Here is a 27,154-nt window from a genome sequence, read left to right on the forward strand (position 1 = left end):
AAGTACCAGGGTTACTTATACTCTTGAGTATCGGAGTGCGAAGGTTGAATAAATTTAGAAAATATGATAATACTCACAACTCGTCGGTTAACCGGAGTTCCCATAACTCCGCCGGCAAAAAGACCGACGAGAATGATGACATAGCCGCAGTAAGTACCAGTGGTCAGCATCATCTCGTGACCGTAGGTTTGTGAATGGTAATGTAGCCCGATGAGGATACATGCTAGCAGCTGAAAATACGAGGTTACAGGCGTTAAAAAAGCTTTCCTTCTTCGTCGACTTGCAAGAGCTTTCAATCTACTGCCTCGAGTCACCTTTTATAACGTTATTTTGAGAAAAAAAAAATAATCCAACCAATCGAAAGAAGTCTAATCCAGCCTAAAACGATAAAACTTCTCAAACGAAACGTACGTAAAACACACCGGCTCAACGTTTCCCGACAAACTGAGCTGACGAGCAAGTGGTGGTATTCGCGTCGACTCGATTCGTGCTCCGTCTTCATTGGCTGGCAAAGGGGGCCAATGGAACTTGCTCTTACTCGCCCCTACAGTCGAAGCGCTTCAATAATTAATGGGCTGCGATCTACTTGTTGTTGGTATAATACACGTCTTTACCGATTTTTCTCGAGTAAAAAAAAAACGTACATAAAGTATAATCGCGCGTTGCAAATATTCGCAGTATTATTTTAAAGCTCGCGTATGACACGATGGAATGTCCTCCACGATAATATTTTCAATTCTCGTATGGGTATACGCATCGTATACCGAATGAATTATTGATAGGCGTAATACGCAGGCGGAAAATTCAGGGGAACGATGGCTCTTACGAATCGATCGTTAGATATACTCGGATGCTTATTTCGATTGCTGGTACGCGTGGAAGGTTTACGATTTTTCCACGTCTTTTGGAATATATCAGTTTTATTATTGTGAGTGTATCAAAAGTATACGAGCGATTCAAAAGTCATTTGAATAAGTGGCTGAAACCAAAGTAGGAAAACCTTACGCCCAACGACGTATACGAGAGCTATTACGCTGATGTACAATGAGAAAACTATCTCGAAGGTGTATATACGTAAGCGCGTCGGTATTATATTATTACACAATGCTCTTGATGTCATCCTCGGCCTTAACTCCAAGACCTGTTTGGTCGGCCTTGTTCCCGCTCTATGTGCGAGGAATCGTGAATTTTTCGCCGCAGGACTGTCTTGCCACTTTGTTTTTTCGTTACATTATACTCATGGCTGTATTCGCGATTATGACTCATATAGTAGCAGTGTCTCATTGTTTGCTCGTAGAGTCGCGGGACAGATAAATTATAATTATGAGCTTTAAATTGCGAGTGAATGGAAGACGCTTTCTCTCGTGAACCTTTCATCGCGAAAAAAAAACGCGTATAAATATATAAAGAGGTCAAGTACGTAAACGGTGCGATAAAACGTCTCAATATATTCAGTTATACTTTACACGAGCGAACGCAATATCGTGATACGATTCGCTCTTTTGACGTTGACGCCCATCAACGATCGCAAATAGACCTACCTAAGGACAGTCGGTCGATGACTTGTTACCGGGTGACTATATACAATGTATGTATATGCTCGAACCGTTGTTGCACACAGATGCATAATTATTATGGTTGACTATCGCATGCTCGTACGACATTCCGTTTGGCGTTATTAGCTCTCGTATCTGATCCATTCGACGTAATGCGTCCGGCAAAAAATGCATTAGGCTTCGACGAATTATTAGCCGAGGGATTGCATAATTATTTTTATACGTCGGCTCGATTATTATTTCATACGCGCGTGTTTATACTGGTTTCGCCGTGGGTTAATTATAAAAGCGCGATGAAGCATACGTGTCGATAAACGTGTTCTCTCTCGATGATTCGAGACTCGAATTGACTTATTATCTCGAAGCGCTCGGTACGCGATTTTTAAAATTAATTGTTTAAAATGTAAAAGTGTAAGGTGACATTCGAGCTTGTAGATTTCACTCCAAGATAACTCAGTTAAAATCACTTACGAGTTCGAAAAACTTGATGATGGTGAGCCTCGTTACGTTGACCATCTTGACTTATCTGCAAACAGAAAAAGAAGCAAGATATTAATTAATGTGGGCGTTGCGAGAAGTATTCGACGTTTTCTTTGGAATTCACGTTGCGTTGACCGGTGCAAGAAAGCTTCAATTTACTTCTCCACCACACGCGTTTCGCAATTAGCGTCGTTTAACGCGAGTCATTTTTTCAAAACATATATTCTTCAACAAAAATTTAAACTAGACTAAGAAATACCACCTCTTTTAGTTTCGATTGAAAAGCTTTAGAGCAGCCTGGAACATGAGTTATCCTTCAAAATTAAAGTGTAAAGCTCGGAAGACCATAATCGGTGAAGCATTCCCGAGAACTTGTAAAATTCATAGCTCTAAATTATTCCTCATCACTCTTCCGACTTTCGTAAATTATCCACGACCAAAATTCCAAAACTTCATATCCTCGCATCTCCCCATAAACCCCATTCCTCGATCGTCCTCGACTGGGTCAACGTCGCTAAAAGCTCTAGATGGACTCTCGCACATAGTTGCGCGAGACGCAAAAAATTGAAAAGGATATACATGTATATGTATAAGGCGTATTTCGAGTCGTTAAACAGTAATGAGCCGTAAAGTTGGGTGTAGGTATAAAAGCTCTGTATGATAATTCGAATCGATATCAGAGACGACGGCATATGGGTGTATAGCCCGACGCGCATACAGTTGACACAGAAAGATCTACCAGTGGTCATAACAAAAACAGAAGAGGTATGTGGGCTACACCGACGGTGTGCGAGTGTATAGCGCAATGTGGGTTAGGAGGGAAAGCTGTGTGTGCGGCGTATGGGAAGTCTTAAGAGAATTGCTTCTTAGCTTTGACAACGTACGTTTACCGAGTGCAAAAAGATTTTTCTTCGTCGGGAGTGTCATTTATCTCCGGAGTTCTTGCAACCGGGCTTATTAAAGCAAATAGCTTTGATTGAGTCATATGCGAGTGTTATTAATAGAGCTGACTTCTGAATGGATAGGCAAATTTTTCTACGATGAAGAATGAGGTAAACACTTCCTCTATGACGTTCACTGATTGAATTTTATTAGCGTCTACTGGTTTTATCCGTGTATCGCGCTAAAAAAGCTATTTTGGCTCTAGATAGCGTCCTGATTCTCGACAATGGAAGAAATGACAGTGATAACATGATAACATGATTCACGCTTTGACGCCTCGTGGAGGAGAAAAACGATAATGAAAATTCGTTGTCAGCGTGCGCTCATCGCTGATTCGCTGCGGAAAAAGTCGGAGAAAAAGTTCGCTGTAATAAACGCGCAAAGCTCCGATAATTACGTTCGTATTTATCAATCTTCCATTTACTTAATTTAATCGCGTAAACACGTGGATTATCGTAACGACTTTCAAATGGCCATCGTATTTTTCTACCCGAAAACGTACTTATCCACGAAATCAAATCACCAGCCCAGGAAACAGAAGTAGGTAATTACGAAGCACACTATAATATCCTTGGAGCTATTCTCGAGCCGCTGAATCTTGATAAACCCTCGCCGTCGTTAATTCTTTGAGCGAAAATGAAAAATGTCATCGGAACGAACGAAAATGAAAGAAGCCGAGACGCGTCTATTATCGCTCTGAACTTATCAAGCTTGCGATTACGACTATACGCAGCCTCGATCTGGATAAGTCAGCTGTGTGATGACGTCGAGAGTCGCACGCGAGGGTCGAGTTTTTTTGTTATTCATTATTGCCCTTTTCTCTCGGGTGTGCACAGTAGGTGGATTGATAATTAGAGATAAAGATTTTTCTGGAATGTTAATCTCTGGCGGGTGATTCATGCGCAGGTATTATTATTGATGGATATCTATTTAGATGTACACGAGTGAGTCATGGATTTTGCTATTATTCGAGCGATTACGCCGAGTGCGACGACGAGGAGAAAGAGAAAAATTCAGACGTCCTCTAATCTCGTCTCCCGGACGGAGTCGTAACATTTGCATTCGGACACTTTGATGCGGTCACGCAATCGCGTGAATTACTCGCTCTGTTATGTGTATTTGAAGACCTGTTGTTCGAGACGGCTCACATGCGAAAATGTAGGCTTATTGAACCCATTTTTTAAAGTCAAGTATTTTTTTTTCGCGTATTAGTTATTAGCATATTTAAAGGCTGTAATTTGCAACTACTACCAGGAAAAGCACTAACTCAAACTCGAAATACAGCTAAAGTTATGGTCTTCATTATTTCTGGTCTAATCTGACGGAATATCATATGCGGAATGTCCTTGACGCTAAACGAAACAAAAAAGAAAACAGCCTTCCAAAAATAACACTTTAATGTCACCCCCATAAAGCTGAAAACAAAAACAATCGCAGACTCCAGAACATTTCAAAAAAAAAACCTTGACACACACCTACACTCAATCTCGGCTTCCTGCAAATCTCGATCGGTAAGACGACTCGGCAGACGCAGCTCATAGCGCGCAAACAAAAAAGATCGAGCGTGCGCGCAACTAGACGCGCCCGCGCCGTGTCAGCGCTATATTCGTCCAAACTGAGTCACGCAAAAAAATGCAGCGCCGCTAGTCGTATAGAGCAATATCGCGCAGTTTTGACCCAGTTTCCTCGCGGCTCGATTCGAAAAGACGAGGTTATATTGTCTCTCCTACTGTTGTCAGCGCATAGGTGATGCGGTTCGTTGAGCATATAGAGGATTTCGCGAGTAAATTTGTTTCGTGGAAAAAGATAAGGGAGGGTTCGGCTATTATCTTTAACGAGTAATCTCTTGGAAATATCGTCTGACGCAGGTGAGCACTTTGTGACGCTTTTCGATCGCGTGTATACCCTTTGAAGCTTCGTAATGGTTAAGAAATGGAAAAAATCGCGCGTAGGCAATTTTCAACGTCCCACGAAATCTGACTTCATTCTCTATTATACGCGATCGCGCGGCTAATCTGTAAAATTGCTCTGCGCGTTCTCCGCACCGCCGTACCCATATGTAGGCTGAGAGCGTGTATAGAAGATATTATATAGGGTCAATGCCGAGTGTCCGTTGTGCTTCGGCTGCCGATGCCGGAGCTATATAAAATATACAGACTTTTTCGAAGCGTAAACAGACGCGTTAAAAGATCGTTCATTGATTTTTGAAAAATAACGTATAGGAATAGACGCCTCGAATTAGATCGTCGATCGAAAATTCCAAAACAATCGTCCGGTTTTATTTTCACGGTACGTATATGCGTTCGCTACAGCGACGAGCCAAAGATGGACGGGCACGAGGTCGGCCGAAGGAAAAAACATCGGAGACAGCTGATGGCCGATCACGTACTCGCGCTGGAATTCTCGCAGCGCTGCACCTCGTACACAATCTCTCGTCGAGTTTGGTTCGGAGCTGATACTCTCGTAATAAGGTTCATACCGGGAACCATTCATGAAGTGCACTTTGCGAAAGTTTTGGAGAACGGAAAAATTTATTTCGGCTTCGTACGCGGGCTTCTGGTAAGCGCGTGCGGTATTACGTGATGTTTACGCTTGTGCGGGTATGTGTTCGGCAGCTGTATTTTGGATGGGGGGATACGGGGTATTTTTAAACTCCAGGAGTCGGGCATTTTTGAAGCTGAATCGATGCGTTTGTTTATGGAAACATCGACCTTATAAACGAGTATTGCATAGTACTACAACTTCCTGCTTCTCGTACGTGCGTAGGTTATATACTCGACCACAGCTATGGAAACGATAAAAAAAGCGCGTGGGTGGCTTTGGAAGCGCCGGCCGAGAGAGCCGGAACGAATCGCGGCTGCGGAGAAACAAACGGAGGCTAATGGATGTATACCCATACATACGCATAGTCCCCACGTTGTTACAGTGTGTCGGAGGGTACAACCGCTGCTTTCATTTCTCTGCGCCGACTTTGGTGTATTTTTATATTACGTTTGCGGATGTTTTGGTGGCTCGAGCTCGCTTTGGAACTGGTTGCTTTGTTCAAGTGTGTTACGCTCAAAACGGCTCTGTCCGTTCGTAGAATAAACAAAAATAATACCAGCGGTATCTTCGCTTATCAGCTTAATGCGACTGATAAAACGCAGCTGAACTTAAACGTCGTCGAGCGTCCAAGTCCTGTGATATCAAGCCTCGGCATCTTAATCGATAATAACGGAAGGTCCGTTTTCATGACGGCGAGTAGATGGGCTAGTGTATTTTGTTCGGAAGTTGAAAAATCGGTCTGTTATTTACATTTGAAGACACGCCTGAGTACTTATCTGGAACTATTTTATTACAAGAACTTTAGGTGCGCGTCATACTCGCCGTCATGAAAACAGGCCCCAACGGAAGGCGCGCTTTTCTCGGTAAATAAAGTAAGTATACACATAACACGAGGCGCGCCGGCGTCGAGGCGTGGCTCCATGTATCTTCCTCGCAAAAAATGCTCGCCCGAGTAGAAATTGAAAAATAGAGCCACAACCGTCCTGATTTAACGTTCTCCAGACACGAGTAGCTTCTTTTCTAAAAACAATGAACCGTCGACTAATTTTTTCTTTCTAATCGTCATCTAAAATCCGATTCCGGATTAATCGAGCTGTTGATGCAAGCTGCTTGCGAACGCGGCAATCAGTTTCAAAATATTTTTCCCACCTATTATTGCGTAACCGGCTATTCTCGTATTCACCCATATGCATTCGCTACCGCTTTCTCACGCGCACACGACACTTTCTTTTTGATCCAAAAAATTCGACCTTGAATTTAGGACACACTCGTTAATCCTCGCACCGGTTGCATCGTCGCAACAGGTGCACATCTACACGTGCATACAGAGACACCGAGATTCCCGTTCACGAGTCAACAACGACAACAACGACAACACTTACTTCTCTCGGCGACTTTCCACAGCGAAGAGACTCCAAATAAACCGTGGCTATATACACGGGCACTGGCGAAGTGTGTTAGCGGCGTCGTCTGGAAAAGCAGAGCTACGATGCGCGCGTTTTGCCGTCTGGGGAATGACTGTAGCGTGTACGCGTTCGCCGGACTAAAGTAGCGTCGTAGCGGCGCGGCTTTTTCTCCCCGCTCGTTGTGGTGTGATTCTCGGATATGTGTCTGCCCCTCCCTTTCCACGCGCGCGGCGCATTTCTTTTTACACCTTACGCGCGCGGGAGAGCTTCGCTGTTTGTTTTGATCGGTCTTCCGCTCCGATGGAGTATAAATTGTTATTGTGGAGAATCGAACGAAATTTCGAGGGGTTGTAAAGAGAGCAGAGTGAGATTTGACGTTTTTCGCCTTGAAAGAACCAAGTGCGTAATTTTTCGTGAGCACCGGTGTCTTAAAAATGTACGACGTAGTTATACGACCGTGTCTAGGCAACTGCAGCGTTTTCGCTCTCCTTTTCTGTTCCGGCTCTACTGGTACTGATGCGCAGTTTATTCTCCGCGCGCGCGCGCGCGCGCGAGAGAGAGAGAGAGAGAGAGAGAGAGAGAGAGAGAGAAGGTCCGGAGAAAAGGGGCGACGCGCACTCCCTACTATTATATATAAAGGGCTATGGTTGCGTTTCGCGCAAAATGAAGTACAGAAACATAAGTTCTAAGTAGTAGAATAAGTCGGGTATTACAAGGCCAGACTATTTAAAAACAATACCTCAATTTCTATTCTACAACCTTATATCAACATCTGAACTAGATAACGCTTTTTTCCTCCAGCTTTTAGCTAACTAAAGTGGCGCGTTCCATCCGCATGGGAGCGTGTGCACCTATATATAGGACGACGCGCAGCTATGCGCTCTGCGAAGAGACTGTAAACATTAAGGGCGTCGCACGATTGCACGGGATGTGCGTATAGCGGTGTTCTTGACCGGCTTTGCGAAAAAGGGTGATATTGCGCTGGATAGGGGTGGATAAGAAAAAATATTTTCGATGAAGAGAGAAAACAGAATTAATATTTGATAGTTTGTTTACATCGAAGCCACGCGCACGATTTTCATTTCTATTTATAAACATGAGGGAAACGGCAATAATCTTCATCAACGTCGAATAAAAAATACAAGTAGGTATAAGCCTGATTCTTCACGGCCAAGGAGGACGGACACTGATTCCATCATCGCAGAGCTGTATGACGCTGTACACCGGACGAAACGTCGCCTCCTGACACAGCCTTGGCTGATGGCTGTAAGAATTATCTCAGCGGAAGCGAACTCGTATACATTATATATATATAGACGTATGAGTATCTTTTTTTCACGCGCGAACACGCCTCTCAGCGCGAATTTCTGACCAAATGAATCACAAGCATTTGCTGCCTATAAAAAGGAGGCTTGAGAATTTTCGGACGCACAGTGAGGATGATAATTGCTTGTATTATACATTCCGATGACTTCACGCGCGTAATAATGCACGAAACTTGATACTCCAGAGACACACACACGCACACACACGGGCATACCACTGATGTGTTTCGTTTAAATGTTACGTTTGTGTGTGTTTGGAGAAGACGAGATGTTCTTTTAATTCTATGCTTTTCGCTTTTCATGGACGGTAGAATAACTAAACTCGAGCTTCCTTTTGCGGGCGAAAAACAAACAGATTTAAGAATACGAGAACATGGAATCTCCATTGATCCATCCATTCAAACCAACAATAGGTTGATATAACAGGTTTATTTTCATTCATACTACTATCCGGGTATCTGCAGCAGCGTCGATCCGAGATATCTGCCCCTGATGATAGCAGAATGCGTGACATCATACCAGCGATGTTCGCTGATTAGGCCCTAGATGTCGTTACACGAAGGAATCCTCGCGAAGAGGTCATGATGCCGTAGTCCGCGCGGTTCCTTTTGATGGTTTGATATCTTTTGGCGAATTCGTTGGCTTAATAGTATAAAAATTAGTTATGGGTTCAATTGAACGATGAGCTCATTTCAACCAGTTTGATAGTGTATCGTTAGGAAAAATATAATGGGAGAAATAATGCGGATTGGATAGATGAATCATTTCTGTAGTGACTTAAACCAATACTGATAAGTCATTCTATAATAACATTGTTGTAATGAAATTCTTCTGCACTGAGTAAATAGAATTTTATGAAGCTCGTCATATTTTAAGCGTTTTTTAATAGAAATTTCTATGAAAATTTGAATTTGGTATTTGCATGATTTTATTTTTTTTTTTTACCTACCATTTATTGTTCAATAAAAGTGTATATTTTCTATGTTAAATTGAACCAAGTTAAAAGTTAAAAGGTCACTTCAAAGTGTGCCTGTTGAATGGCACTTCACATTGCCTACTATCGTGCAGGAATGTTACATTACTTGAACCACTTGAAATTCATGCGTAAAACTATCTGCTTGCCTAGCAGCTTTTAAATATCGATGGCAATCGATGCAGCAACAGTACAATATTATAGGATCATTAATTACATCCTGAAATTCGAAAAAAGGCTTGTGAAAAGAATTTGTAAAAATGTGTGATTATGATTTATTCGGCATATTTAAATTTTGTTAGAATAATCTAGACATTTGACTGTTGAGTAAAAATAATAAAAGAGCGCAAAAAATATGGTGAACGTTATCTGCGATCGGTAAATGAAGAAATCAGCTACGTGGATATACTGAGTTAGCTGCAGTCGATAACTTATCACGCGTAAGTATATCGCACAATTTTCCTTAGAGGGCAACAGTATGAATTTATACTCAAGTAGATTATATTTTTATTTACCGTACCTGCTCGCTCTTTGCACTTTTTACAGGTGATGCACTGACATCGGAACCGCGGTTAATACTATTCGCATCTGCATTGGTTTCTCTACTTCGTGGACTGTGACGGGGACTGCCACGACTGCTTCTTCTAGAATGCTGACATCTACAGTGACTTACAGCTTCTGAACGTGATTTTTTCTTAGGTTTTTCGTTCGATACAACTTTAGTTTGTCCTTTTTTCTACAACCAAGAATAATTCCACAAAAATATAATGTTTATCAAAAAATGCAGCACTTGAAGTGTTGCCATCTAATGTGGAATTAAAAAACTCAAGATACCCATTTGTAAACGTCGAACAAGATCCAGGTAGGTACGAGGTAGAGAGTCATGCCAAACAGTGAGATTATGCAGATGATGAAGTTATGGAGAAAGATCGGATGGGTCAATAATTCTTCATCGGACACCTCGTTGAGATTTATGTGTTTTTCAGCGTGGTGCATAGCTGAAATGCCGCCGATCATCATTAAAATTCCCCCTACTGCGTTTCCAAGTAAAGCCTTTAACATAAAGTAAAAATTTTTGTTGCACCTAAAGAAGACAAGATATGAGCAGAATAGATTGCATCGATCGAAATTTCAAAGATGAACTCGTTTCGCAAGAGAAGAAACAATGGATGCATGTAAACTCACCATGATTGGCCTGCGATTCAAGTGCCCCGTGGCCAGCCACAAAATGCACAAGATTAGGCTAATTCCCATGCAGATCGGGTAAACGAAAAAAATCGGATTCCTTTCCTCCGGCATGTCTGGAATATCGGGATTCGTCTCGCGCATCCTTCGGTTAATTGCATGGTGCACATGGTGAAAGATTTCGTCCATCAGTGCAGTGAGCTGGTGACAACCAATATATCTGCTTCTTTGTATATTAATTTATAATTTTGCTTGATTTCAGATAAATAAAGATGTTGAATTGTAATGGGATATGTAAATAATGTAACAATTGTTAGAGAAATAAATTTGGAATTTTTTTATTTGCTGCTATCGTGGGATTTACTCTTCATTATTAGCACACGGCATACTTCGGCCATTACATTTATGTCCATATCTTTGATGATGTCACTGAATTTTGATTGATTGACCAGTGCTTTTTTATTTTTTATAATAAAGTTAATAGTTGCTGCTTTGAGCTCATCACCCTTGTAGACATATGCTAGATTAAAGCGTTCCAAAACATTTTCAATGTCTAGTTTTTCGCAAAGACTAGTTTCGCATAGCGTTTTCAATACTCCAAGTTCATACTTATGAGCCACCACTAATAAGTCCTTCGACATCTTTATCTGATCCACAGCTGTCAATTCAGCTGTCAGCAGACATTCTTGAAAGATCTCTTCGCACAAAGTCTTCAATTTTTTAAGTTGGAAGTCATGAGCTATAACTAATAGATTCTTAGTCATCTGACAAATGTTAGTTGAGTTATTTTTAATCATCTTCAGATTATCACAAAGCTTGTTTTCAGAAAGTTCTTTTAATCCTTCAAGTTGATAGTCAGAAGCTGCTTTTAATAAACTTACGCATACACTATAATTTACTTCATTTGTTTCTCCCGAATAAATATAATTTAACATTTCTTTCATTACATCAAAGTCCTTCACTTTTAGTTTTGTTATAACTTCATTTTCCATTTCATTACTTTCAAATTTAGAGACAAAAAATGCACTAGCAGCTGCTAAAATGTTTTTGTGAGCGTATAATATTTTATTGCCTGATGTGAAATGTACGTCACTGTATTTTTCATCGTTGAACAGTTTTTCGAATTTACTCAAATGTTTTAGTTTGTGTGCTAATTTTAATTTTTTATTTTTTACTTTTTTGTATGTGCTAGACTCATCAAAAAATATAATTTCGCAATATAATTTCAATGTGTTATCTACTAGATAATTTTCGGGTTTGTCGAATAATTCTGCCTTTTTTATCAAGTTCAAACGATAGTCAGATGTTGATAAATCCGTGAAACAATTTGTATCTAAATTGGATACATGTGCAATACTATTACGACAATCAAAAATACCAACTTCATTTAATATTGCATGAATGGATATTGTATTATTTAACGATTTTAAATACACAGATAACCAGTCATTTGTGCTATCACATTGCACTTCTAAATGAAATTGAAAATCATTATTTTTATATTTTGTACAGAATGGTGGCGATTGAACTATAATTTTCTGATAAACATCATTAAAGTTACGCATTGTCCATGAAAATGTATGCTTACTATATGCTTCTAAAGATTCTAACTGGCCAATCCCTGTAACATTAACAGGTTGTTCAATAGTGGCACTCATGTTAGTCAACACTTATTCAGAATTATTCAGAAATTATTAAAGTTGTTATAGATTATTCTCAATGATTTTAAAACTTGCTTAAATAAACTTGGAAGTATGTACGATGATGGTCTGCGATTTCTAAATACTGTTCTACTATATGACTCGTATAGTGTATTAATACACGATGACAGATACAATAGTATCATATCTTATCTATGATATCAAATTTTTCTCAAATTAATCAGTAATATTTTTATTTCTTATATAATTTTCAACGCGGATAAACATTTTAATTTTTTTTTAGATTTGAAGAACAACCAACTCCAAAACGACATCTCGTTGCCTTTGGAACATCACTAAAACTATGCTTTATAATATACGATAGTTTGGTATTAATAATTGATTGCAATAATGCTTAAAATGTATTTTATTTCATAACAATACATAATTATAATACATATATATGTATAATTTCTGACTTGGGTTTATTTAATACTAATATCAAGTAGAATTTTTGGAAGTTAATAGCGTACGAAATACTTCGACTATTAAGTTTTTATCTAAATTAGCAATTGCTTCAAATGTTGGTTGATTAACTATTGTTAGTCCGTTGAGAATCATTATGTTAATACTTTGTTTTTTGAGTTCACTACACTTGTAGATATGGGCTAAGCTTAAGTAATCTATTGCATTGGTAATGTTCAAGCTTGTGCAGAGATTTTTTTCACACAACAATTTTAATCTTTCAAGTTGATATTCATGAGCTTTGACTAATATATTCTTACACTTGTCCATCAGAACATCACTCGTCATGTCATTCGATAGAAAATATTTTTCAAGAGCATCTTCACATAAATTTTTGAATTTATTAAGATCGTAAGTATGTGCTATATCCAACAGTCCTTTACTATCCTTTACCATTTGATAAATGTAAGCTTTGTTCGTTTTTATGCTCATCTGCAGAGTTTCGCAAATACTATTTTCACAGAGCTCTTTTAATTCTTTTATAGCGTATTTGTGAGCTGCTTCTAGCAGTCGTACATTCCACCGATCGATATAATTAATATTACCTGAGTAAATGAAGTACAGCATTTCTCGGATTACGATCGAATTGATTTCATTTTCTTCTATTGTGATTATTTTATTAGTGTCTCCAACTCGTTTAAAATAAGCAGCGAAATAGGTACTGCTAGCTGCTAAAATATTTCTGTGAGCATTGAATTTCTCTTTGTCAACTATGAATTGGACATCACTGTATTCCTTATCATTCAGTAGTTTTATTAAGTTGCTCGACGTTAGATTTTGCGCAGATTTAAACCTTTTTGCTCCATTACTTGTATCGGATGGTTGCATAACTCTGATTTCACAATAGATTTTTAGAGTATTGCCTGTTAGGTAGTTTACTGTTTTACCAATGAGAGCGTCTTTTTTTATAAAGTTTACCATTCCCCAGTTACGTGTATCTGGACTGAATGATAAATATTCTCCTGGTGAGTTATGTTTATTCACAAGTGTACCGTTTTTGTCAAGAATACCGATCGTATAATTCACTTTTGTAAGTTTTGCATCGTTAATTAGTGCCAGGTATAGAGATAGCGATTTAATTTGGACTTTTGTATCAGCTGATAAAAAACTTTTTTCATAAAATCTTAACTGCCACTGAGAATCTATCTCAGATAAATCTTTTGTAAAAAATGTTGGCGAGCGGCAATCAATTTTATTCTTACAGAGTTCACTGAAGTTACTTATAGTCCACGTAACGGCCGAATTCAGCAAACATTTTGAATTGATCTGCCCTATGGTATGATCGTTCTTTGAGACAATTGGACTCATATCGGTCAACGTTTATACTATGCTTTCGTGACTGGTTTGGCACTACTAAGAGTTATAAAAGCTTAAGAATGAAAAATCTTCAGATAAAATAGCGCGATATAAAGACACTTCAAAGATATATTACGAATTTTATCTACAATGTGAAATTTTTCCAAACTAAATGACAGCCATTATTGTCGCTAACTTCATGATGCTCTATTTCATCAAACATTTTCATGTATTTTTATTATCAAAAAACCAACCCAATATATTAAATCGTGGATCTTACGGAAACTGCGCTGTAACACTTTATTGGCGCTATTTTGTTGGCTCTAAATTAATAAAAAAATATCTAGAGGAAATGTGTTTTCACAATAAAGAATTCGATGGGCCTGGTGGTAAGTATTTTAAAATACTATATACATACACAGAGAACAGGCGTTTGTAAAAAACTTAAAACTCAGACCTTGACTACCACTAACAATTTTTCAATTTATTACTTTTAGCTAGTGGATGTCACATGGAAAGTCAACGCGGAAAATCGTGTCGAAAAAAAGCATTAGCGGAAATACTAATTTTATCGCGTATTATCTCTTAGGTATATAAGAGCACTGCTGTTTTTGTGTTGTCAATTCAACTTCGTTTCGTACAAACTTGTTTATTAACATGTATACTAAAGTGTTGATTCTCGTTCTTTTAGGCAGTACTCTGATACTGGTAAGCAATATATTTATCAATTATAGATTTCATATGATCGATTAGAGAGTATCGCAAGCCTTCAAACATATAATATGTTATCGAAGTATTCTAAAATGATTAACATCAGCTAACTACATAACATATACGTTATCTATTTAATTATAGGCCAAACCAACGGCAGATGTTGAGGTCGAAGCCGATACCGAGGTAAAACAATCAAATTCTCTATTTTCTACATTTCAACCTTGCACTCAAAATTTCGCTCCAACATACTAACCCTTCTTTCAACAACTCAGTCCAGCAGCTGGTGGAGCCGAGCAGCCAGCAAGGTAATGAACTGGTGGAGCTCAGGCAAAAATGCCGTTGAGAAGACTTTGCAGAAGATCAAGGAGCAAGGTCATTATGCAGGCGAGCTCGCCGAGGACGGTTACCTATACCTGAAGGACAAAGGTATCGAACTAGCCAAGAAGAGCGCCGCTGCTCTGGAGGAGGAAAAGCAGAAATGGGAACAGAAAATCCAGCAGGTGAAGCAGTCTACCAAGGAGACGGCCGATACCGTCGAGTACAAGGTGAAGCAGCTACAGGAACAGGCCAAGAAGGCTATTGAAGAGAAGGTACGAGAGGCCAAGAAAACGTGGAACCAATGGAAGCAGGAGGCTAGAGAGGCATACGAGAAGGAACAACAGAAGCAGCTGTGAGCTGATGAGCGAAATATTGACTATGTTGAAAGATGAGATCTTTTTAATGAATCGCTTTGTAATTGTTTTTTAAATAAATTTAATACATTTTGATGAAGTTGATGTGCACTCTTGATAATTAATAAAAATAAATCTTAAATGTATTTCAACAATCGTAAACATGTGGCTAAATATTATTCAAGAAATAGAACGTACGAACTGAGCCAAATTTAAAACTGCATGAACCACGTGCGAGAGCTTGTCGTTTCTTACAAAGACTCTTCGAGCTGCGAGCTGGTCGTTCGCTAATTGCGCCGCTTCTTGAAGTCTCAAGAGTTCCAGTGCAGTCGCTCGATCATTGCTTAATGAAAATTTTCTCTCTTGGCTTCTCATCTCTAAATGAAAACTTCACTCGCCATCGTAAAGCAACATGCCGACTTTTTTTCTGCTAACCTAAAGTTTTTTTCTCTCTCGAGCGGCTCGCTTTTGTTAGCCGGCGCGGAAAAGTAATAGGCTTTTGTCTATTAGGAGAGCGGAATAAAGAACAGTTCATGAAATTCAATGGAGAGGGACGAACTTTTCATTCGCACGGAAAAAGGGTATGCGGGATTTTTTGTCTTGAGTGTCTGCTGAAAAAAAGCTTCGCAAATATAATTTTAAGTTTTAAAACAATAAATTTTGCAAAAATTCACGATGATCACCAAGGTTGTTGATAACGCGGTATGAGTCATAAATTTTACGTGATGAATACTGGAAAATTCTACGGCACTAACGAATAAACCGTACCGAACATGCTATGACCAAATTGCTCCACATTCAAAGGCTACGAAAACACAGAAAAAAGCGCCATTATAACAGCACCCTTGCATAACAGTTAAGCAGAGACAGTTACTTTTCAGAATAGAGCTCCACAAAAAAGAAACTGTATCAAAACTCTCGGGCACACCTCTCTCTCTCTCTCTCTCTCTCTCTCTCTCTCTCTCTCTCTCTCTCTCTCTCAAGCATCCCATCATCGCCTCATCTCGTCATTATATCCGAAAGAGCAGCGTCTTCGCGCGGCAATCAAGCGCCTCGAGAAAACAAAACAGTGAAGCAGCAAAAGGAAAAAGGGTCCAGTCTATGCAGGAATAACCAGCTCACCTTCAATCCCACGCTGCTGACGGGGATTACAAAAGCCGACTCTCTCACGGGTTAAAGAGTTTCGCGCTATCGTGCCTAATTAAAGAGCGCATTAGTCGCGATAAGGATCGCACCGACAGATAGGGAATAAGAATATCAGGCACGAGACGAGAGAGCGCCGGAAGAAAAGCTTACGGCAGCTAGACTCGATGCAGATGCTTGGGAGCGGAGTGCGACCGAAATAACGACTCTAATAAGCCCTGGAGAAGTCGAAATTGCCTTTCTCTGCTGCTCGCTGGCTCGCTCGCTCGGCCGGAGGGGCCTTAATTAATTAGACGCGTCGCCAGGAGTATAAGAGTCGAGTAGCCAGGCGCTGTACGCGCTTATCTGCGAGCCCCGGAAGATACTCGTCTACTCCTTCTTGATTCTTGATGCGCGCGTTTATACGGACGAGCTGATGCCGTGTCTCTTCCAGTCTCACGATGGGGAAACTTGGGAAGGAGAATTGTCGCTGAAGACGAGAGATATGGCTTTGCTATGTAAGGTTGGACAGAGAGGAAGAAAATGTTCGATCTTTTAAATATTATTTTCGGTGAAAAAATCTCTGCTTTTTCACGAAGATACGTTTGCTTAATGAGGGTTTAATTTATTCGAGAGTACTTTGGATAACTAATTTGTTGTTGTGTACACAGCTCGTTTCGTGGAATCCTCAACTCAATTAGGTGTATACAATTCAATTGGCCATTCATGCAACCATTTTCAAGTGTACCCACCCTAACGAGGGGTTCTTATATTCAATCAGTTGCATGCATTACCTTCTCTCTTTTTCATTTTTCCAAACTCACTTGAGCCTCGTTGAAGAAAGTTATGATTTTTAATTGGAAAAATAATGTTCGAAGCAATATTGATGATAATATTGCTTTTTGCAGAGCGAAATTGTTCTTTATGAGACAATAGTTTATTCTAGAAATGTCTTACTATTAAATGGTAAGAATACGCAGGATATTGTTAATGGCTCTGCAACGAAGCATGTCACGAATTTTCATCATAAATTTTTACAACTGATAAAACATCGGTATATAAGTCACTGAATTGAGGCTTTATTCGTGTATTACAATTTGATTCTGGAAATAGGTTATTTCAGCGTATAGCTGCAAAAACAATTTTTAATATCTAACATGATGAAAATCGCACTTTTCTTAGCCGTTGGCTTGGTTGTCGTCTTCAACTCTCCAGTAAACGTGAGTATTATTTGTAACATCTAAATATATGTTTTTTCATATAATGAGAGCAAAATAATTCATAAATATTGTTTTCTTGTTTCAGGCTGAATTGACCGTAAGTACATAAAATTTTATTAGCACTGATACCAACAAAGTAAGAAAATTTAGACAAAATGAACAAGATTAAAATTTTTCTGTTGTAAAAGGAAATTTTTAAAGCGTTGTTTACACTATTTTCCTAAAAACTTATGATTTATAATGTTCAAAATATTAGGAGGAAGACGGACAGAAAATTCTTGATGCCATCAAAGACGAAGTTGCAAAGGTATGTATGACACGTTTATAATCATAATAGATAAATAAATTATATGAAAAAATAATATATATCCTTTTTCATTATTAGCAAAGCCTCCAGTGCGCAGGTATTAAATCATATTGTTCCCATGATGTCCCAAGTGAAATTCCAGCCATCTTATGCCCGGTAAATATTTTTTCTATTTTACATTCAAATATCTTAAAATGATTGCTAGAAAATGAAACATCTTACGATTGGAAAGCATTGTCATAAAAATGCTTTTAAAACGATTCGGTATTTATGACACGATTGTTTCAGAATTTATTAAAAGCCTACCTGTGTGACAACGTTAACAGCGCAGCTGGAATCAATCAGGTGTTAGTAGACATCGCAAAAAGGGTAGCCGAGAACCAGAAGAATTAAAACTATACATCCATAACTGTGTAATAAGTTAAGAGTAACTATGTGAAACATAAAAATGAAGTAATTTTTTCCAAGAAGTTCTTATTTTTCATCGGTCGAAACAATCCTCTCCAAAAATTATCCGACGAGTCGCTAAAGCTCACGTCAGTCGTCAGCCAGGAGGATATCGCTTCCGGCGCAGCATCTCGACGAGATTGACCCACACGGCTAAAGCTCGATACGTCACGCGTATACACGACTGCATCAAAGAACACGACGACTCGAGTGCGATCCCAATTGCACGATTCCTCGGACGTTAACCCAATTATACGACGTATATATGTATATATTCCGCGCTCAGATCATCGCGATGCCGAAGTTGATAGAGGCGTGTGTCGGTCGTACAGGCGCGAAAACACTGGGCTCTTTGTCGCGGAAACGAGGCATTTTACGCGTAAATAATACCGTTAATCGAATAAAATTCGTATAAAGTACGCTGAGAATTTTAACCAGTGGAGCATAACATAAATACTAACCGTTCGCCGCATCAAATGCATTTCCCTCTCTGGAACACACACTTTTCACGTCCAGCGAAGAGAATCGCAGTCAATAACGAGTGTATACGTGCCGAGAGCTGGCGATCCGAAATATAATGAAAAGTAGGACATCGTCGTCCGGCGACAAAAGCGTATAGTTGACGCGTGTATATGCGATGCGAGAAAGAGTGGAAAAAATAATAATGGGCAGAGAATCTGGTATACGTAGGCGCGCGAGCGAGAAAAAGGATGCGCGCGGTACGAGAGTTGACGGACGGTTCCGGGTCTGCATTTCATAAAGTAGTCGTGTGTAAGCGATGTCCTAATTTTTCTTCGGCTATTATATAACGCGATGAGAACTTTCGTATGTTCCTGATAGATAAGGCGTTTTTAGGAATCGTGTTTGTGTGTGTACTTGTTTTATTTCTGGCGCGTTTTTGGTGAAATGATTTATCAACGCATTAAAGTATAATATCAAAAGGGTTATACATTCGAAAATTACTCATATCACAGTCGCGTGAATGACTCACGAAGGTATGAGCCTTTTTATCCACTAGGAAAGATGGATTAACATTTAAATTTTGCTGCCTGCTTAGCGCCAACAGTTTGAAGCGTTTGTAGGTTATGTAATAAAATCTGTATTTCTGATTCGCGTTTCTTAATTCTTATACCAGGCGACCGATTCTCAATTAAATGCTTCACAACAAAGTCCATCACTTTTTTAAGAGAGGAGATTTGTAGGTTATGTAATAAAATCTGTATTTCTGATTCGCGTTCCTCAATTCCTGTACCAGGCGACCGATTCGCAATTAAATGCTTCACAACAAAGCCGATCACTTTTTTAAGAGAGGAGATCACTTTTTTAAGAGAGGAGATCACTTTTTTAAGAGAGGACCTGCTTAGCGCCAACAATTTGAAGCGTTTGTAGGTTATGTAATAAAATCCGTATTTCTGATTCGCGTTCCTTAATTCTTGTACCAGGCGACCGATTCTGAATTAAATGCTTCACAACAAAGCCCATCACTTTTTTAAGACAGGACTCATCACCATCGCTCTTCCCTTCCGGATCGGCGAATAGCTCTCGTTTCTTTTTTAATTTTCGACACATCCCAACATCATCATTTCGAATTCCAGCAAAGCGTCATACATCCGATTCTCCAAGTATTTCACTTTACGTATACACCTTTTCCTGCCTCCGAAGATTCCGACGAACAGAAATGTCCCTCGAGACTTTATGGGCATAATGGACTTTTGAACACGGGCGCGTTCCGACTTCCGGACGTACGTGTGAGTGGTGGCATCGATCCTTGTAGGTGCGAAGACGCCTCGGTGGTCCGAATTCTACCTTTTCCTTTTTCGCGTTTTATTGGGCGGGTTTCTCCATAAGACCCTTCGCGCCGTGTGTCAGTGACGTGTTCTGGTGTGTCTTAAAAGCCGAAAGGAAAAATGTCAGTGAGTCATCGAATTCCTGCCCCTTGTGTTTTATGAAACGAGGTGTGTGTATATACAGTGTTTCAACGCTTCGATCTTGTAATCGAATGCGTGAACAATTTTTGAGCGAGCATAGCGCATCTGTCACTCAACCGCGTGAATAAATTCATCATTGAATACAGCTAATGCATATAAAGTCTCAAAAGGCATCAGACATTAAATTCCCATAAATCCGCGTCAGCACGTGTGCACAAAGTCTCTCGGCGGTGCCGAAATCTCCTTCGGCTATAACAATAACGATTGTCCGTTTTCCCGGGATCGCGTCCACCCCCGCTGCCCCCTTTCTCATTGTTACACACGCGCCGTATGGAATCACAGCTGCACGCGTCCATTTCGCTCTCCGAGAGCTATATGCCCGTATGAAATCACTCGGTCATGCGCGCGAATCAATTAACATTCGCGTAGGGCCTATCGCGATTAACGCTTGGCTGCAACGATCCGCGCCGAGCTATACTCGTGCGCCTTTACTTGTTTTCGTTTCGTTTGGATCGATAATATCAAGCAAAGCCGAATATCCCTATCGCTATTCAAAAAACAAGCCGCGATTTATTTGCAGAGAGGAATAAGACGAAGAGGATGCATGAAAAGGGCTAGAAAAATGCGTCAGGGGTTCACGGCGCATCAGCGATGTGTTTGACTTTTCTCGGGCCAATTAAAACAAACCTTCGTTCCGCGAAATTGTTCGCGGCACGCGCCGCCACGGAAATAGATGGCGCGCAAAAAAGTCGTACCCAGAAGCGGCCCGCACGTGCGCGAGAGATGCAACGCCTCAGTGTGCAGTGCGTGAGTTCGATTGATGAGTTGCAGAATGTGGTCTGGCTTTGTCGCTGCGAGAGTCGATTTAGCCGCTGATGCAGATATTGCTTCGAGGAACTTGTCGCGTGTTATTTTCTCACTATAGCTCACCTGTGTCATCATTAAAACGTAAATTAAATTTAGCATCGCTAAATTCCACTTAAAAAAAAAGTTTCCTCCCAAGAGGCGCCTGACATCCTGAACGGCCTCTCGTTAACAGTAAAAGTGCACTACTCCTGCAAGTGCATAAGAACTGCATCGACAGACGTCAGTATGTCTATGCAGCGTCTATATACATTCGTATGGGCACTTCGCGGCGGCCAGTTTACGCGACCGTTTGCAGGATTTCCTGTTTCCTGTATGGCTGCACTTGCTCTTCGCTCCCGATGCAGCCGATGGAAAGCTGCGGAAAAGCCGACGGAGGCTATCTTCGATCTTTCGCGGGAGGCGCCCTTCGAGCGAAGTTTTTATCGGAGAAACATGCTGTAAGTACCGACGAAGTAACGATGTTATGTGGAAAATGAGTGTATATCTCGAAAGTGAAACGTTTGAAGAAGAAGAAGAAGAAGCTCTTCCTCCTCGTCGATCATTAGCCGAGGATAAATGCCCGCTGACGTGCAAATGGCCTCTTATCGCTTCCAATAAACTAATACACCCTCGCAGCTGACGTATAATAGATCCGGAGTTGGCCAACGTCGGGAATGCTGCACTTTGATCGCGGAGCTAAGGAACGCGTTTGGAAAAACAAACAGAGGCGCAGCTTGGAAGCTCCGAGACTCCATGAAAGTCGAGCTTGCCCGAAGGAAGGATTTATGAGTAATTATTTATCGCGAAAATATAATGTAAACGAAAAAAATGGTAGAAGCCCTAATGAGTCTTGAAAATTAACAGGATAAGTAAGAAAGATTGGGAGCCGGATCGAAAAGGGTCGAGAGAGAGAGAGAGAGAGAGAGAGAGAGAGAGAGAGAGAGAGATTTGCGCGGCGAGAACAAAAGGGGTCGCGCTCGCGAGTCGGGGAAAACGTGGAAATAGGGTGACAGTAGAATGAGCCTCGGGGCGAACGGCTGAAAAAGACATTTCGAGACTGATGGCGCAAACCTTTTAAGCAAACTAACGCCTCGAACCAACTCTCTCTCTCTCTCTCTCTCTCTCTTTCTCTCTCTCTCTCTGCTCGTTGAACGCGTTGGGGAGCTTTCAAACACCAATACCCATTAGCTCGCAATCTAGCCTTTGTCTTCTGTAATTTCGTTATGGAGATGCGCCCGCGATGCACGTCGTTATATATTGAGTGATTGATTTTCAGTCCGCTCGAAAATGGGCTTGTTTATATCCAAAAACTCTCTGTGTGTAGACAAATCAAATTTCGAACAGCAATAAATAATTCACGCCGCCTCAAACTCCGTCTAATCAGGAGCTCGGCGAAAAGGAAGCGGCTGAAATTTTTTCCAATTAAAACTTTCAGCTGCCGCAGCTCGTAAAAAGCCGAGCGAGCGCGAAAACAGGGCCTTAAAAAATGCAGGCCGCCGCCCGCGCGCCGTGTCGTTAAGTGCGATTGCAACAAACAACAAGCCGTTAATTACCTCGGTGCACTCTAAAGTTTAGCGCGTAAAGGATCGCTCGCTCGAGTCGTTGTACATAAGCCAAGCAAGAAGAGAGAGTGAGACAGGCGCAGCATCTACTTGTACACCGAGCCGACGAGGTAAAGGTGTACGCAGGGGCGCAATTAATAATTCAACGTCAATATTCCCTTTCCTCTTTTCTTCTCTCTTCCTCTAGCCTCTCGTTTATACACACCTGTATATATCTACAACCAACCCTCTGTCGCTGGCTCTGTTCTCCTCATCAATATTTAGGCTACGCTCATCCTTTCTATAAGGTCGTGCTCGAGCTTCGGAATCCCGAAAAGCTCCGCCAGGGTTGACTGCTCGTTATCCGACGTGTTTTTCCTGCAACGACTCGAACTTTTACAATTATCTAACGAGCTCACCTCTAGGAACTCTAAACTCTAAAGCCTTCACCCCATTCCCCGAAAAAAGCTCAACCGTAAAGCTCCCCCTCCCTAAACGTCCGCAAATATTTATCGCGATAAATCGTTGAATGCGGACAGGCGAATCGTTTAGTATAGACATGAATGAAGAAACGTCCGGGGAGCTGTAACAACGCCTGCGAAACAGCAGCCGAAATGGCAGGGCAGTGCAAACACGTGTGTCGGAACTGTGGTTACCGGCCGTTTGACTACCGAAAGCGGGGAGTAGAAGATACGTGGATTTAGGAAGCCGATGTCTGCGCTCTGGATACGGGCGGGAAATCTAAAAAATTCATTCCACTAGTATATTACACACAAAAATTATGAGAGTATCAGCAGCGGCTGCCGAGTTAGTTTATGCGCCGTACGCGGCGGTCGGTACGAGTCGACCCTTATTGCTCCGTCCCTGAATATTGCATCGGGCTTGATAAGGTTCATAATGAGAAGGGTTGCATGGCTATTCGAAATATACGGGCGTGGCGCGGCAGCAAGTGCGTATGTATATAGCCTGCGTACACGCGGCTCTACAGTTGCTCTCTCACTCCCCCGACTACGTGATGTCGACGAGATCTATATTATACGCGCAACAGCGAATATAATGTTGGAGTTCACGGATGCGGCGAACTCGCGCGGAATTGAACGCGCGGTGAAAGTTATGCACGAGCGGCGTGGACGTGAATGATTTGTTGATAATATTCGGTATCATCATTTTTTTTTTTAATTTTGTACGTATAGTTACGATAAATAAGATGAAGGTGATGAAAGCCAGCGTGTATTATACGCTTGTGCGAGAATCGAGGCACATACCTACTTGAACTTGATGAATTGATGGACTAGAGAGAGGAACATCATGCGCGAGTTGTTAACAGAAGACGAAAGTGAATTAAGGATTACGGAGGTGCGGATGAATGACAGTAAGTGTCGGTAAAATACACAACGAGAGAGAGAGAGAGAGATGCGGACGATAATGGACTGACCAAGAGAGACTCGGTGTGTACCGAGAAGCAAATAGCAAAGATTCGAATGTTATCTAACAATACGATAAAAGCGTAATAAAATTCCTTGCATAACAAACAGCGCGAAACAGCAGCACCGATATATACACTCCCGTCGTCGTCGACGAATTGATAAGCATCAATTTGACGGTATTATCCGAGTGCGAGATAAACATAGAGAGAGAGTCGAGACAGAGCCCAAATGCTTTCAGCTGCATCACAGAGAGCGAGGGGACAACAAGCGAGCGCGTGCGCTCATAGTCCGCTGTGGGAAGCTACGAATTTAATAGAATAATAAATGGACCGTCTGGCTCTCTCTCTCTCTCTCTCTCTCTCTCTCTCTCTCTCTCTCTCTCTCTTTCGACTCTGGGGTCCGCCCTGCTAGCGAGTTCGGTTTTCGCGCAGCGCCTCGATTTCATATTCCGCTTGAAGTGCAGTTTTAGCACTTAGCCCATCATCATCGGTGCTGCTTTTTACCTTACTTTTCCCCGTATCCGTTTGAATTTCCCGAGCCGCAAGATGTGCACACACGCGCGCTGTGATGTTTTAATAATTAAATTAATTATACGCGTAGCCGAGCTATATACCGCAGGAGTTCAAATTTTCCGTTGGTCTTCAGCCCCTTTGGAGAACTTTCAATTAAAATTAGAGCAGCGTGTACGCAGTGTGTTTACGGAGGAAAATTTCGAGGCGATGATCCGCCAGACTAGACGTTCGAGGTATAATTACAAAGTCGGATTTTTCAGCGAAGCTCGCTTTCGAGCGTAATCTACGTACTTCGTAAAGCAGCGCTGATAATTAAAATAAGTTATAATTCGCGGGAAATCGCAAACATTCTATACTATCGTGAATCACGCACACACACGCGCGCGCGCGAAACTAAAGTGATTCATGCAGATTCGAGAGCTGTCCGTGAAATTAGATACATCGCGCTTTGTTTAACTTTTCGCCGAGTGTATTTCAAAATTCCAACGTATACACGCGTGCGGAGAAAGATCGATATGCAAAAACGCAAAATAAACATCAACAAGCATCGCGCGCGGTTGTAATAACTCGAAAACATTTACATGCACACTGCACATACACGTGCATCAGCGATTTTCCAAAAGAAGCGAATGGACGCGTAATAGGTAGCGCAGTGGGTATATCGAGCGAAACTATGCAAACCGCGAAGTGGTGTAGTATACGTATGGAGGGACTATACTCGGCTTCGGAATGCGAGCTACGCGATATTTTAAAGCGCACGCATAAGTGTCTGCGTCATGTCATCTCGGTCCGATTATCAATGCAAAGGTGAAAGTACCACACTTTATACAAAAATAACGCACTTCTTTCCACATCACAAAGCGAATATAACGGCGCGCGTTACAACGATGACGCGGTCGCTCCCATTCGAACGTGTAATGATTCCCGAGATAATAAGGGGGCCGACGTACAGTCAACGCACTCGCGCTCGCGCGAAAAGCGCAGAAAGTCCAGGACGATGAGAAAGAAAGGAAGAAAGAGTCGGCGTGTTATATGCACAAAGAAAGAAAATTACGGTATAGCGACGGCCTTGCGCGCGGTGATTATATTCGCGAGATTGCTCTATGTGTCACTGGGACTGCGTCGGATTTTCTAGGCAAAGGAGTCGCGATTATTCAGCGAGTATGTGCGCGTAAGGCGATAAGAGAGAAGCGCGTATTGCGTAAGTGCGCGCCGACTTCCCAGTTATAATCCTCATTTTTAGTACAGATTTTTACGTCGTTTAATTCGAACCAGAGGATTATACTCCTTATCAAGGGCGGCGCGCATGAAGAGTCAGACTAATTGCGTTATCGCCTCGACTCGGCGCTGACGTCTCCGCATCCTGCACTATTATTATCTGCCTTCAGCCCGTCAGCAACTCTCTGAATAATATCCGTCTATTACGTAGCCATCCCTGCAGCAGCGACTATCTCGCAATTACGATATGCAGCGATCTGCAGTTTCACTGTGTCAAATTTTCCTGCAAGACCGGTGATTCCGAGCGAAAAAGATGCAAGCGTACGGGGAAGTGGAGGAAATGAGGTTAACGGCTTCCTTATCTTGTGCTGGCGGCATCTTGGCTGATGAAAAGCTCTCGAAAGCTCTCTTCAGGGTAATATCCCCGTGATGTTCGTCGCGAGTAAATTTTCTTCGACGAGGCGTTATTATCAAACAGCTTATACAAAATCCACGGAGAGTAAATAATAGAGAAACTCGACCAATTTATCATCAGCATGAAATCCGATCCTCGTCCCTCTGTCCTTAGGGTTCGACGGGTATATATATATATATATATATATATATATTTACCATCGCATATAAAACATTGATTAGTTTTGAGCTTAATCTCTCGCAGCCAAATGGCATCTTTTAGCAGTCGAGGGCTAAACGTCTAGTCGGATAATCGTGTCCGCCCCCGTTTCTGCCCCCCGGCTCTCACAAATAGCGTAAGTGCCGAGCGACCGATAGGCATCTGCATCAGGCATATCGGAGTCTATCGTTGTGCAAAGTAACGAGGATGATTGTACTTTGTTATGCAACGTGTACAGTTAGAAATCTCGACTCGGAGTTGCACACACGAAGGGCAAATTCGATCGAAACGCGGGGGCCATTAGCGGTGTGTCTCTCGCCGCAAGGATTTAATTCATCATTTCGCGGCGGCGGCCGCAACCATTTCCTTGACTTCCCTCCTCTCGGGTCCCTGGGGTGTACACGCCGCTGTGTACTAAATTCTTGCGCCTCGGGACAGCCGCGCACGAGAGACTGAGCAGGACCTACATATCCCGTAATGTCGCGTCGCGCGGGGATGAGTCCTGAGATAAGGCTGGGGTGTAAGCGAGGGTGTACGCTGCCGTTTTCTTCCGTCGTTCTTTGGTTGCATTAAAAAATCGTCGATTATACAGCAATCGGTTATAGATACCTCGAAAACAGCAAAAATTTCGAGCTCGCACACGCATTGCGCAATCCATATCTCGCTACCCCTTAACGATAATACCTTCCGGCAGCGCCATGTCGTGTGTTCTCGCT

The 27,154-nt window shown here is 41.5% G+C and overlaps 4 protein-coding genes across 7 annotated transcripts in view; 2 read left to right on the forward strand and 2 right to left on the reverse strand.

Annotated features, from left to right (window-relative positions):
- Window positions 1–27,154, reverse strand: part of LOC100678806 — a 74,590-nt gene that overhangs the window by 1,821 nt on the left and 45,615 nt on the right. Inside the window, exons 1-3 of one of the 2 annotated variants that reach the window (XM_003425712.5) lie at window positions 6,905–7,438; window positions 2,028–2,082; window positions 78–230 (exon numbers count right to left, since the gene is read on the reverse strand). In XM_003425712.5, the coding sequence (XP_003425760.1) occupies window positions 78–230; window positions 2,028–2,072 (198 nt within the window). In that variant the 5' untranslated portion in view covers window positions 2,073–2,082; window positions 6,905–7,438. Of the gene's footprint in view, window positions 1–77; window positions 231–2,027; window positions 2,083–6,904; window positions 7,439–27,154 lie in introns of those variants that run through there. The other variant, XM_032598162.1, reaches the window with a different exon arrangement.
- Window positions 9,156–15,790, reverse strand: LOC100123014. Of its 2 annotated transcripts, none has more exons than XM_008205791.3 (5): window positions 15,456–15,790; window positions 10,412–10,612; window positions 10,061–10,279; window positions 9,747–9,962; window positions 9,156–9,446 (listed from the first exon to the last, which is right to left on the reverse strand). In XM_008205791.3, exons 1-5 carry the CDS (start codon window positions 15,630–15,632, stop codon window positions 9,327–9,329), a joined length of 933 nt encoding a protein of 310 aa, XP_008204013.1. In that variant the 5' UTR covers window positions 15,633–15,790; the 3' UTR covers window positions 9,156–9,326. The 2 variants fall into 2 exon arrangements, with proteins under 2 accessions (XP_008204013.1, XP_016839213.1); XM_016983724.2 differs by having other exon boundaries at window positions 10,412–10,631; window positions 15,456–15,541.
- On the forward strand, window positions 14,494–15,357 carry LOC100123037 (venom protein Q). Its single transcript, NM_001161689.1, is given in 3 exon segments — window positions 14,494–14,580; window positions 14,728–14,769; window positions 14,859–15,357. Coding segments are annotated over 3 exon segments (495 nt in total). The 5' UTR covers window positions 14,494–14,529; the 3' UTR covers window positions 15,261–15,357.
- hmm716344 (venom protein G) lies at window positions 17,453–18,376 on the forward strand. Of its 2 annotated transcripts, XM_008205495.3 has the most exons (5): window positions 17,453–17,599; window positions 17,685–17,696; window positions 17,856–17,906; window positions 17,985–18,062; window positions 18,195–18,376. In XM_008205495.3, the coding sequence occupies exons 1-5, from the start codon at window positions 17,537–17,539 to the stop codon at window positions 18,297–18,299; spliced, it is 309 nt and encodes a 102-aa protein (XP_008203717.1). In that variant the 5' UTR covers window positions 17,453–17,536; the 3' UTR covers window positions 18,300–18,376. The 2 variants fall into 2 exon arrangements, with proteins under 2 accessions (XP_008203717.1, NP_001164344.1); NM_001170873.1 differs by lacking the exon at window positions 17,985–18,062 and having other exon boundaries at window positions 17,537–17,599; window positions 18,195–18,299.

Source organism: Nasonia vitripennis, chromosome 3 (assembly GCF_009193385.2).
Source record: "Nasonia vitripennis strain AsymCx chromosome 3, Nvit_psr_1.1, whole genome shotgun sequence".
Taxonomy (NCBI): Eukaryota; Metazoa; Arthropoda; class Insecta; order Hymenoptera; family Pteromalidae; genus Nasonia; species Nasonia vitripennis.

What these genes read in the sequence shown, in the direction of transcription:
- LOC100123014 (XM_008205791.3), bottom strand. Translation starts at nt 15,632, where the DNA reads ATGAGAAGCCAAGAGAGAAAATTTTCATTAAGCAATGATCGAGCGACT. An exon ending in TTTTAAATTTGGCTCAGTTC is followed by an intron (nt 10,613 to 15,455) that starts GTACGTTCTATT and finishes GGTTGTCACCAG; the next exon opens with CTCACTGCACTGATGGACGA. An exon ending in TGAATCGCAGGCCAATCATG is followed by an intron (nt 10,280 to 10,411) that starts GTGAGTTTACAT and finishes TTTATGTTAAAG; the next exon opens with GCTTTACTTGGAAACGCAGT.
- hmm716344 (XM_008205495.3), top strand. Translation starts at nt 17,537, where the DNA reads ATGATGAAAATCGCACTTTTCTTAGCCGTTGGCTTGGTTGTCGTCTTC. An exon ending in TCAAAGACGAAGTTGCAAAG is followed by an intron (nt 17,907 to 17,984) that starts GTATGTATGACA and finishes TTTCATTATTAG; the next exon opens with CAAAGCCTCCAGTGCGCAGG. An exon ending in TTCCAGCCATCTTATGCCCG is followed by an intron (nt 18,063 to 18,194) that starts GTAAATATTTTT and finishes CGATTGTTTCAG; the next exon opens with AATTTATTAAAAGCCTACCT.